Here is a 13,309-nt window from a genome sequence, read left to right as displayed (position 1 = left end):
CAGTAATTTCAACAGAACTGGGTGCCAAACCTAGCCCTGACATCCATCATCTGTGTGACCGTAGGTGTGTTACTTAACCTTCTCGTAAGTTGAATGGAGGTGACGGTACCACTCTTGCAAACTATTGCATTTGGTGAATGTAGACGGACAGGGCATAGTAGAAAATAGCTGGAAGATGGTACTTTACTTAACATATTTTTTGGTCAGGGATTGGGAGTTTCAGATTGGCTAAAGATAATAATTCTGGGACCTCTCAGAACTTCTGCCTCCAACTTGTTTTCCAAGTTGGCCTCTGTTCCATCCCTGCAGTGCTGGGGGTGAACTTCCTCTCAGAAGTCCCCTGGTTCCCCTGTCATGCTTGGCTGGGCAACCTCAGCCATCTCTCAGACTTCTGGTTCCTTATAAATGGAACATTTATCTGCACTGGTCCCAGATGTCATTTTTATTGGTGTCTAAAAATAAAAATAATAGTAATTTCCTAAATGTCAGTAGCCTCAACCGAGCCAGCTGGAGTTCTTCCTCTGGGCATGCTGTGAGAAGCCATTCACACCACGTCCAGATTGCAGACTTCTGACCTACCATCAGCCTGTTGGAGTGAGTGTGATGCCTGGGAAGAAAGTGCAGGCCAGCAGTACAGGAAGGAAGCTCCCAGTCTGTGCCCAGATTGCTGGGGCTCTTCCCCATCTAGCTTGCTCCCTCTTTAAGGTCATGGACGGGAGTGGTGAAGAAGGGGAGAAGGAGGGGAAGGAGGGGAGAAAGAGGCAAAAGGCAAGAGGCAAGGGAAGCAGGGAGGGAGAGAGAGAGACAGAATTAGAAAGAAGACCCTGAGAGCTTAAAGGTGAAAGAGGTAGTACTGGCAGATAAGTAACAAACATGGCTACCTCCTGCATGAGATGCCCATGCAGCTGATTAGATTTAGAACCGTTCTCTGATGTGCTCCGTGCCACGTGAGGGAAAGATTTACAAGTGCAATTCTCAGAGATGCTGTTCTGGGGAGTTATGGCATCTCTGCACAGTGCAGCCAGGGAGGCCAGGAAAGTCTCATGCAATTTAAAACACTCCACAGATCTTTCTGGACAGAAATATCTTTCTCCTTCTTGATGCATCTCTGTGGTTGTTGGCCAACAGAGGCAGGGAGTGGGTTGAGAACTGGCCGACCCCTGCCAGTTACAACACTTCTAGAGGGCCTCAGGCTCCACTCTGGGGGGCTCCTAACTTAAGCAGAGATGCTGGGATCCTCCTTGAGTAAACTCAGTTTTGGTCCAAGGGGCCTGGATTCCCAAGGGCTGGTGTACGTTTTAAATGTTTTTAGTTACTTAAGTAATGCTTGAAAGCATTCTCCTTGTAAAAAGAACATTAAAGCAATACAGAGAATCTTAATGCATCATTCCTAAACTTTCCCTCACCTCAAGAAATAACTACGGTTACCATTTAGTCGGGCTTTTCTCAGAACTTTTTAATGCATACCTATTCATATATATGAATGCGGGGGTTATAGCTCAGGGGTAGAGCATTTGACTGCATATATGTGAATACATAGAAAAAATATGTTTGTGTGTGAGGTTTATTTCCTTCCTTCCTTTCTTCCTCCATTCTTGTATTTTTCTTTTTCTTTACCTTTAAAAAATACTTATTCATATAGGTGTTTGTTTATTTACATAATGGTATCTTAGCGTATGCAGGGTCCTGTAACTTGCTATTTTCATTAATCAATGGAAGTGCCAGTTCAGGCATCCTCTGGGAAGTGGACACTGAGAGGAGTTAGGAGTATAAGGGGTTAATTGGGGGTGATGCCTGTGAAAGATAAAGGTAGAGGGAGCAAGGAGAGCAGTCTGTGATGCGGGTCTGACAGTCTCACCTGCTCAATGGGAGCTCAGAGTTGACATCGCCCTTTGGAGGATTGCCTCATTGGGCAGAAATGGCCAAGCTTTAGTTCCCCAGCCATGCTCAGTCACCTGCTGGGAGACTCCCTGGAAAGCATGGCCTCAACTCAAATGCTGTACTGAATCCTAAAAGCTCCACAGCTGGAGACTGTTAGCTCACTGCACTCCTTGCAGCTGAGTGGCAGTTGCTTTCTTGAAGGGAAGTCTGAGTGGCACAGCTCCATGGCTGGCTCTTGGATCTTGGACTCTTCATGTGAGGTATGTGTATCTTTGTTGGAGGATGTTCCCCTGAGTGGGTTTATTACAATTGACCCAGCCATTCCCCTCCTGATGGACACTTAGCTTGTTTCCTTTGCTATAATGAACCATTTGGTAATCATCATCCTTGAAGAGGACTCTGTGCCTTCCTTCCACAGCAGGAGCAGATAAGGGCTCCTTTGGGGTAAATACGGGGAGAAGGAACTTCTGGCTCTAAGGATGCCCATTATGAATCATAGACTCCAGGCAAATTGCGTTCTTGAGGGGCTGTATACAATGACCTTTCTCCCTACGGCAGGAGTCCCCAACCCCTGGCCACCAACCAGTACCAATCTGTGGCCTGTTAGGAACTGGGCTGCACAGTCGGAGGTCAGCACGGGCGAGTGAGAATTACTGCCTGAGCACTACCTCCTGTCAGATCAGTGGCGGTATGAGATTCTCATAGGAGTGTGAACCCTATTGTGAACTGCGTAGGTGAGGGATCTAGCTTGTGCACTCCTCATGAGAATCTAATGCCTGATGATCTGAGGTAGAACAGTTTCATCCCAAAACCATCCCCTTCCCCCATCCCTGGAAAAATTGTCTTCCACAAAACAAGTCCCTGGTGCCAAAAAGGTTGGGGACCGCTGCTCTATGGGATGGGAAGCCTGCATTTCTCACCCCCACAAGAGGCCTGAGTTTGATGAGAGATTTCTGCATTTGAGGTTGGCCTCCCTGCACTGGACCTCTGACCCTGTTTGTCCAGGCTTTGGCTCCTGACACCTGCTGCTGCTTCCTCAAAAGATTCCTTTACCTAAACCTTTGTCCTGTGTTTGCCTGGCTGGCCCTTGGCCAGCTGAAGTGGCAAATGTAGGGTTTATAATTGTGAACTCTAGAAACAACTAATAACATTTAATCCCAGCTCCTGCAGTTACTAAATATGATGCTGGATGAGTTACTTAACCTCTCTTTGCACCTCAGTTTCCCCATATGTACAATGAGGATAATAATAGTACCTACCTCACAGGATAGAGTTAGTACATGTGGCATGCTCAGCACCCTGCCTGGGACATAGGACAGTCAGTGCAATAAATATTAGCTATTGCTGTTATCTGACCATCAGGCTTGGACCTTGGCACCCTGCCAATTATAAAGCCAGTTTTTTCCAGTGCTGATTCTTATTTCCCAATGTACTGCCCTTGTGAATAGTCTCCCCAAGTGGCTTGGCACAGTAGCTCACACCTGTAATCCCAGCACTTTGGGAGGCCAAGGAGGGTAAATCATTTGAGGTTAGGAGTTCGAGACCAGCCTGGCCAACATGGTGAAACCCCATCTCTACTAAAAATACAAAAATTAGCAGGGTGTGGTGGTGTGTGCCTGTAATCCCAGCTACTCAGGAGGCTGAGGCAGGAGAATCACTTGAGGCTGGGAGGTGGAGGTGCAGTGAGCCAAGATTGTGCCACTGCACTCTAGTCTGAGTGACAGAATGAGACCTTGTCTGAAAAAAAAAAAAAAAAAAGAACAAGCTCCCGAAGTTCTAGACTGGCTTTAGTTTTGGTCTAGGAAACATGATCACCCCATTCTTTCATCTGGCTTGGGATATGCTACTTTCTCTGTGTCAGCTTTCCTGCTCAGACCCTGCATACCTTTCAGCCTCTGAGATGCAACCCCTGCTCTATCTTGTAGTGTGGCACAGTTGGATAAACACATGATTTTCAGCTCTTTTTTTCAAATCTTAGTTTGACTATTTTGATTCCAAAATACAGCAAAACTCCAGTTGTTCAAATATTGACTCTAAAACATGTGAAACTTAGTTCCCTCATCTGTAAAATGGGGTTGGTAATATGACCTACCTTATAGGGCTATTGTGAGGATTAAAGGAAATAACGCATACAAATAAATTAATGCTGTGCTCATCAAATGGTATTAACACTATTATCTCCCCGAAAATGGACTATTCTTCAATGCTGTTCGCTTGCACCTCTGAGTTAACTGAGGACTTAGCGCTTCCATTCTTACTATAATCAGATGTGACTTGTATTTAGTTAAGTGTATAATAACAGGGCCTGGTATAAAGAGATGGGTAAATTCTGAATAGGACAAAGATGGTAAAAGCAAAGGAATCAGAGTACCAACAGCAGAGTTACATTTCCTCTCTGCTCAAGCAAAACATCTTCATTGTGATGTCAATATAAGTACATGCTGCAAGGTCAGTGCAGTGCAGAGAAATGTGAAAGTGTCCCCGTCTAAAGAGGAAAAGGGACTACCCAGCTACCACTCACTATTATCTTCAGGATCTTGGGCCCAGCATTGTGAAGGTCAATTTTCAGAAAGAGAGAGAGAGAAAAAAAAAAAAAAACGGAAGTTAGGATTTTTATGAGAAACTTCTCAATTTTATGACATGGACAACTAATTCAAGTGAACCTAGCCAGCCAGTTGGTGCTTCCGCTTTAGGGCATTTCTTCACAGTGTGACTGTAACTTCCCATGTCACCTGAAAGCTGATGGAGTTTTTCTTTCTAAAGCGCATGGTAGCTTCACAGGTTGGTAACGTTTAAGTGGCAATTATGGGGCACTTTGGAATTTCAGTGGCCAGCATTAAACACTTCCTTCTTTGGGTTTCCTGGTTTTATTTATCCTGGGGTCCTGTTCCACTGCTGTTAATTAGGTCCTTCCTTCCCCACTTTCCACAAGGGCAAGTGATCAAGTGGGCTGCCCGGCTCATAATATTCATTGAATAATTACAAAGTTAGGAATCCAGGAACTTCTTTCCCCCAGTAGTTTGTATCTTTATTCCTGGAGTGAAATTAAAGCAATGTTTCAGCAACCTGTTTAACCAGATGGAGAGCAAGGCTTCTGTGGGACCACAAATTTCCCTTTGGTCCTCCTCTTTGTATCTAGTGGGTTGCATTTTTCATTTCCAAGGGCTTTATTTACAAGTTGCCAAAGCTCCCTTCTTTCTGGCTCTGTCCCTTGTCTATGTCTGAGCACCAGCTCACTGTGACACACTGAAAAGTGAAATATATTCTCTGCATATTTATGTTTAGGGCCTCCCACAGAATTCTGTGAGTGTAGCCAGAGCAAGGACTCAGGGTCTCCAGCCTGGTGCAGGACCTGGGGGCAGGGGGTGGTGTTCCTCAAGGGCTGGGATTGTTGCTGTCCCAGCATAGGGTAGATGACTCCTCCCAAGGGCCACCACACTGATTTACCATCTTGATTTACTCTGCCCACCCTACATGTGGAGGGGATACAGAGCTATTGCAGGATGTTTTTCCAAACTTCTTTTCAGCAGGGGAAGCCTTCCTTTAAACGACGTTGTACATAAAAGGCAATAAGTAAAAGAACGGAGAGAGAAGCTGCTCTCATTGGAGATCCTGGCATGCTCAGCCCCTCCTCGGCCCTCCTCCTAATTGGAGTGACTCCTTAGACGCTCCTCGGCAGACTCTGAGGTTCTACAAAGGAAATTGGTGTTGAAGTCTGAGTGTTTCTGTTGATCATTCCTTCCCCTTTACAGGCAGGGATTTGTAACTGAAGTGAACATTGCGCCCTGCCCAGATTTATTCATGTCCCTTTATCTGATCTGTGTGTCTCTGCCTGGCTTTGGTGAATTGTTGCTTCCAGTAATGGAGCACTGCCCTCCAACTCCTGGAGCCTGTCTGCTTAGGAGGCACTGGGAGTGCCAGGGAGTGTACATCCCTAAGGGTAACTACTGACCAATGCCCACCTGGAGAAGGCTTATGAGAGCCAGCTCCCTTCCCTAAAGCTGGGTGGGGAGGAGCAACATGAGACGGAACTTACACACCAGGGCTTCCCCGAGGGATCAGGCTGAAGCTACCCTCTGAAGGATTTTGCCTGAAACCACCAGTCTTGTTTGCCTTTCCGTCTTTGTCCTGCTTCCTTCTTTCCCATACTAACCTTGCCTGTGAGCATATCCTTAATATATTACCTGTATCCAGAAGCCGGGCGCGTTGGCTTATGCCTATAATCCCAGCACTTTGGGAGGCCGAGGCAGGTGGATCACGAGGTCAGGAGTTCGAGATCATCCTGGTCAACATGGTGAAAACCCATCTCTACTAAAAATACAAAAAAAATTAGCTGGACTTGGTGGCGCATGCCTGTAATCCCAGCTACTCGGGAGGCTGAGGCAGGAGAATCGCTTGAACCAGGGAGTCGGCGGTTGCAGTGAGCTGAGGTCGCACCACTGCACTCCAGCCTGGGGACAGAGCGAGACTCTGTCTCAAAACAAAAACAAAAACAAAACAAAACAAAAACCCTGCATCCAAATCCTCATCTCAGGTTCCCCCCAATTCTGACTATCTCTCTCATGCTGTGTACTTTTCCAGGGCGATTCTTCCTTTCACTGGCTAGTCTTCAGCCAACGAAAGGTACAAAGGGGACTTTGCAGGGAGGCTCCTTCACAGGTACAAAGGGGCCTCTCCACCAGTGGCCTTTCAGGATCAGGGCAACTGTTCAGCTGGGCCTGCAGCCATTTCCCTCTGCTGTGTGTTGATGTATTTCAGGGAAGCACAACTCACTGGCCAATGTTCAACTTATCAGGGACTTTGTTACCTTGGAAACACAGGGCTAGGAGGCTGAGGAGCCAAGCATGCCTAAGTCAGAGAGCTGGTGCCTGGGGCATCTTTTGAGGTGAGGGCAGCTTCTTTGGGGCATCTGCCAGGACAGAACCCACTTCATAGCCCGCTTCTTCTTTCGCGTAACCACTGACCCTCACTCAAAATCTGATGCTCATTAGAAGTTTGAAGATGTGCCTTTCAGGCTTTTGATTAATAGTTTCCTTTATTAATCCAATTTAAGGCCAGGGCATTTTCCCCATCTCTAAGACACCAAAGAGCACAGCAAAACACAGCCTTTCCTTAAGGTGCTACGTCTGCCTGGCTTTTATGTGGTTAAGGTCTCATGTGCATTTCTCCTGGGCCAGGCAGTGAGGGAAATGAGGGAGACTGACATGACCTTTGGGTGCCAAAAGCCTTTCTTGACCCTTGCACGGCTGGGTTAGGACTCTTACTAAGCATCCCCACAGACCCCTACTGCATCGTTTCATATACCATTTTCTAATTGCTGATTTGCTTGTCTAGTTGGTGAGGTTGAAGGAGAACCTCTAGGTCTGAAGGATTTAAAGTCACTGAACAATAATATTTAAAAGCAAATCATGATGCCTTAATCAAGTGCTTAAATTGTATTTGCTGGCTTTGCCCACTTGGCAACAAAAGAACAGCCTGGGGTGAACATGAGAATGTAATTTGGACATAGAAGAAAATAGGTCACTATTCATATTCATAGACTGTGTTTTTTTGTTTGTTTTTTGTTTTTTTTTTTTTTGAGATGGAGTCTCGCTCTGTCCCCCAGGCTGGAGTGCAGTGGTGTGATCTCAGCTCACAGCAAGCTCCACCTCCCGAGTTCACACCATTCTCCTGCCTCAGCCTCCCCAGTAGATGGGACTACAGGCACCTGCCACCACGCATGGCTAATTTTTTTTTTTTTTTGTATTTTTAGTAGAGATGGGATTTCACCGTGTTAGCCAGGATGGTCTTGATCTCCTGACCTGGTGATCCACCTGCCTCAGCCTTCCACAGTGCTGGGATTACAGGCGTGAGCCACCGCGCCCAGCCCACTGTGTTTTTTAAATTGAAAAAAGTCAGGGCACAAGATCTCATACATGCTTATGGGAACTATGGGAGAAAACAGTTGTAAATGCAGAATGGGTTGCCCTTGCCATTAAGCCAGCCATGCCTAAGTTTCTAGCCCCATAGCTGTCCTACTGCAACCCTGGTCCTACCTTCACATTCATCAAAGGTGATGGAGACTGGATCACTCCCTTCTTCTCCATCCCATTCCTGCCTGCATCCTAGGCAGTCTTGGGTGATCCTGCTAACACCCTACAGCTCCTTGATCTGCTCAGTTCTCATGGCCTTCCCCCTCCACTCTTCCAAGCCTGTGGCACCTGCTGGACGTTGTCATCCCCAGAGCTGCTATTGACTCTACCTGCTCCTCTGAGCTCAGCCTCTTGACCATCCTTGGCTTCTCGGTCTCTGATTTCTTCCACATTTACTCTTTGACTTCACTATGCTTTCATTTGCATGTGTTCTCTCTATCTGGGGGATTCATCAGCTGGTCCCCGCCTGGCTTTACTTTCCTGCTTATCTTGGGAAGCATCACATCATCCTTGGTTTGGCCAGCACCCTCATCTGCCTGCCCCTTAGCCTGCAACACCACTCTGCAGACCTCATCCCTGCTGTCCACTCTTCTCTAGTCTTCTCAGTGCTTCTAGGGGCAATCACGACAGTCCCATCCGTACCTTCAATACTGCTCAGCATGTATATAATGTGCCCAGTTTCTTCTGCCCTGTCATCGCAGCTGTTCCAAGCCCATTCTCAGGTCTCACAGAGAATAATTTGCTGCATTACGGAAGAAAAAAGTTTCTGGCGTGAATTCCTCTACTTTTACCCCTATTTACTGCAAACCCTATTTCACCTTGTCTCCTCCTCTTCCCTCCTGTGCTGTTGCTGCCTGTCTCCTGTCTAGGGAAATCAGGTCTAAGGCTAGATATCACTTCTTCCAGAAAATCTTTCCTGTGCACCCTCACCTCTGCTGGCCAAGGCTAGGTTAGGGTCTCCTGCTGGCTTTCTACTGAACCCTGATTTTCACTCCATCCCACCACATTGTAATGGTTGATTTACTATACATCTCTTTTGCTGGGCTGTGTGAGCTCTTTGAGGGCAGGAGCGTGTTTTTCTTGTTTTCTTTTATATACCCAGCACCTGGTAAAGTAAGTGCTTGATATATGTTGTTGAATGAATGAATCTCATTTTCTTTATACATAGTTTATTCAACTGCATTCAGGATCCCTTCCCTTCCTGCCTGTTTGTGCTGTCAATTGTTCCTTTTCTGGGTTGTGTCCTCAACCTGCCTTCTGGTGGTGTTTTATGTACAACTGCTATTATTGTTATTATTAATGATATTATAGCCACTGTTTATTGGACACTTACTATGTTCAGGCACCTTGCTAAACACCTTACATGCATGCTGCAGTTTAACCCTTACAATAATCCTATGAGGGTAGTATTATTATTCCCACTTTCCCAGTGACATTTAAGCAGAATTAAATCTCCTTTAAAGTAAAGTCCTTCCTAGACTCTGTATGCTCCTCCACCTAATGTCATATATCTTCATTACGTTTACACCATGTTTCTAAAGTGTCATCTCTACCAGCTGTCTCCCCATTCTGACCCCTCTTACTCCTAGCTCCCTGGAACAGAGCCCTGTCTGACTATGAACGCTCCCACTGACGTCACCAGTGACCTCCATGCGGCTAACACAGTGAATGCTTTCAGGCTTATCTTCCCAGTTTTGCAGCAGCAGATGACACTGACTGGCCACTCCCCCCTGTGGTTCTGTTTCCTTCCCAGCTCCCATTTCCTCTGGCCCCATTAAGTGTTTTGTTCCCAGGGGCTCAGTTCTTGGCTCTTTTATTTCTTGCTCCATACCCTGTCCCTAAGTATTATCTGTTTCAGCTTAACTAAAAATCCTGCTGGCATCCTAGGCTGCTCCCCTATGCCCTAAAACCACAGGACCAAGGCTTCTGTTTCACCTTGATAACCCTTCCACAGAGGCCAAACTCAGTGTGCCAATCAGATCTTATCCTTTACTGTCTCCATCCCAACATGTCTCAACACCTACTCCTCCTCTTGTATTCCTTAACTTAGCCAAGGATACTATCACCTGCACAGTGGCCCAAGTAAAAATGTCGTCAAAATTTTTGGTGACATTTTTTCTTCCACCTTATATCTAACTAGCCACCAAATCCCATTTATTATTGCTAGGCTTCTCTCATGTCTGTTCTTTTCCCTCTCTGTCTTCATTGGAATTGAACTGTGTTTTGACTGGTTAATTACAGTGGCGTCTTGAATGCCTTTCTTTTCACCCAATGAGTAGTATTTTTTAAATAAAAAGATAATGACATCTACTCTGCTTTAATTCTTCAATGGCTCCTGATGCTTAGCATGACTGTGAAGACCTTTTTTTTTTTTTGAGACAGGGTCTCACTCTGTCGCCCAGGCTGGAGTGCAGTGGCATGATCTCAGTTCACTGCAGCCTCTGCCTCCCAGGTCCAAGCTATTCTCCCATCTCACCCTCTTGAGTAGCTGGGATTACAGGTGCCCATCACATGCCTGGCTAATTTTTGCATTCTTAGTAGATATGGGGTTTCCAGACTGGTCTCGAACTCCTGACTTCATGTGATCCACCTGCCATGGTCTCCCAAAGTGCTGGGATTACAGGTGTGAGCCACTGAGCCCGGACAAAGACCCTTCTTGATCTGAGCAGTGATGACTTTTGTAGCCTCATTTCCTGCCTCCACCCCCAGGCTGTGTCCACCTCCCCACCTGACATTATGCACGAGTAACACTGACACACATGCCCTCCTGAGAATCAGTCAAGCTCTTCCTCCCCTCTGAATCTTTACCTCTGTTCTCTCTCTCCTACTTGACAACCGGTCCAACCCTTCCTTGTTCCTATTTTGTGCACACTTCATTATAGACGTTACCTTTTTGCATTACAAATACTGGAATATCTCTTTATAGCTCCTAATTAGACCATGAGCATCCAGAGCACATGAATTCTTAGGGTCAGAGGCAGGTCATATAGGCGACTCTCTGGTTTTAAAACCGGAGATGCCAGCAAAGGGCATTCTTGGCACCATCTTTCCCTCCTGACTTTCTGAGGAGGAGCTCAGGAACCATGGGAAATCAGGCAGATGGTATTTGGGGAGAAAAAACAGCTGCCATGATATACCCAATGGGTAGATTTGTATTTTGCCCCATCAGGTATCTTAAAACCTGCAGGTTTTAAAATTTAGTCAAGAAGTTAAGACCAGCAACCCAGAAGGTGCCCTTGAATGTTAATATCCAGCCTTTGTGGGCAGTGCCTATTTGCAAATCTCAGGGTTTTAACTCTATTTCTTCCATCTCCTTCAAAGAACCCCTGATCCTGAATTCTCCCAAGGAATAAAATCCTGATCACGGCACTCATGAATAACTAAGAGTGGGCTGTTATTACCTGAGCTTGAATAAAGGTTATTTTTTTATTCCTCCAAGCTGTTCCTAGCCTCCCAGAGGTACATAATCCATACTGGAGTCTGGGTACAGAGGGGTTGAAGTAAATGATCTCTGATGAGCTAAAACATTGGAATTCATGGAACTTGGAATAATCTCTGACAACTACAAGCCTGTCCTGAGACATTTAGTAGAAAGGTAAATGATAGGGTGGGGTTTCATCTTTGTCTTAACTTGAATATTTAATGCCTAGAAATGGCCTTTTAACCCTCTTGTACAGGTGCCACCACCATGTGAACATGACCGGGCTAGCCTGCTGGAGAATGAAAGACATGTGTCCTGACCACCCTGTCACCTAGCTGATAGCAAGCTCTTCCCAGAAAAAAGAGCGACCTTAATGACTTGCATTGTCTGCAGGCTCATGAGGGAGCCCAGCTGACACCAGAATAATCACTCAACTGAGTTCAGCCTAACTGATGACCCTCAGAATAGTGAGCTAAATAAATGGTGGTTGTTTTAAGCTGCTAAGTTTTGGGATGGCCTGCTTCAAAGCAAAAATGAGCTACTAGTATCTGTGTGGCTCATTTTCATGCCATAGCTCCAATGACTGACAAGGAGTGGAGCTCCTTGGAATTGGTCAATAAAAGCACAAAGCATTAGGGAATGGAGCCAAGTCTCAGGTTCATAGGACACTTAACTAGAGAGAATCAGATGGAATGGAGGAGTGGGCTGATGCTGCCAATGAATTCAGAGCTGAGTCCAGCAGTCAGGATTGTTGTTATGCCTGCAAAGCCCCAGACCCACCTCCTTTCCCTTAGGGGCAGGTTGGGTGGCTCCTTTAGTTCTAGTCTCTGCAAAACAACAAGCAGTGTTTTGTGTTCCAGTCAGAAGGGAACTTAACATCTTACAAGACAGCCACCAGTCTTACCACAGGAGTTCTTAATTTGTGGAGTTTAAGGGGCCAAGTGGGAACAATGGCAGAAAGAAGAAAAGTGTCTTTGGAGTGAACCTACTCAGAGATGCCAATGCCTTCTCACTTGAAGGGCAGAACATGAAAAGTAGTAATTTGCTCCGGCCCAGCCAGGGGATAGAATGTTAAATGTAAACAGCTGTTTGCTTTGTAATGGTCTGGTCTGGAAGGCTCCATGACAGGAGCGAGTCACAGAATTTTAGATCTGGAATGAGTATTAAAGATTGTCTTGCGGGAAATCTCTGTCTTCCACTTGAATGCTTCATTTTATTTTTATAGTTACTTACACAAGCAATACCTTGTATACATTCAACCCACCCTCCAGCTGTGTGGGTTATGCATCCTGTATTCAACCAACTGCAGATAAAAAATATCTGAAAAAAGAAACTAATAAAAAAACATAAAAAATAGTACAAATAGGAAATACACTAGAACAACTATTTAGATAGCATTTACATTGTATTAGGTATTATAAGTAGAGATAATTTTAAATACACAGGAGGATGTACATAGGTTATATGCAAATAGTTCCCCATTTTCTATCAGGGACTTGAGCATCCTGACAATACTGAGGGACGACTGTATTCTCAATGTGCAGCATTCCCCCTTCATGCCATGGTATCTAAGCCCACCCTTGAAGAAGAAGCTAGTGAGCATCCTCACAGCCCATTTCTACAAAAATGGATATATATTCACAGATCTACTTTTCTATTGCAACATTATAGGATTATATAAAACATGCTGTTTTTAAATTTGATTTTTTTACCAACTGATATGTTTTAAAGATCTATCTGTGTATATACATAGAGGTTGAATTCTGTATATATACATACAGGTTGAATACAAAGGCTGCATAGTATTCTTTCATATAATTATCCACACTCTATTAAATACTCCATTTTTGATGGGGAATGTAGATTGCTTCCACTTCTTTGGCTATTGTAAATCTCAAAGCAAGAGGCCAGGACTAATGGCTCATGCCTGTAATCCCAGCAATTTGGGACACTGAGGCAGGAGGATCACTTGAGGCCAAGAGTTCAAGACCAGACTGGGCCACAAAGAAAGACCCCATTTCTACAAAACAATAAAATTAAATAAAAAAATAAAAATAAAAAAATAATAAAAATTAGCCAGTCATGGTGGCACTCA

The 13,309-nt window shown here is 45.2% G+C and overlaps 1 protein-coding gene across 2 annotated transcripts in view; it reads left to right on the top strand.

The window, feature by feature from the left end:
• Positions 1 to 12,389, top strand: part of LOC129532329 (uncharacterized) — a 34,771-nt gene extending 22,382 nt beyond the window's left edge. The window contains exons 1-2 of one of the 2 annotated variants that reach the window (XR_008678022.2): positions 11,235 to 11,388; positions 11,471 to 12,389. Coding sequence is in view for 1 of the 2 variants with exons in the window: in XM_055381344.2 (XP_055237319.1) it covers positions 11,471 to 11,549 (79 nt within the window). In the remaining variant the exon portion in view is untranslated. Of the gene's footprint in view, positions 1 to 11,234; positions 11,389 to 11,470 lie in introns of those variants that run through there. The other variant, XM_055381344.2, reaches the window with a different exon arrangement.
• The last annotated feature ends 920 nt before the right edge of the window (positions 12,390 to 13,309 follow it).

This window comes from Gorilla gorilla, chromosome 2 (assembly GCF_029281585.2).
Source record: "Gorilla gorilla gorilla isolate KB3781 chromosome 2, NHGRI_mGorGor1-v2.1_pri, whole genome shotgun sequence".
Taxonomy (NCBI): Eukaryota; Metazoa; Chordata; class Mammalia; order Primates; family Hominidae; genus Gorilla; species Gorilla gorilla.
The sequence above is the reverse complement of the archived record's forward strand: the minus strand, read 5'-3'. Positions and strand labels throughout refer to the sequence as shown.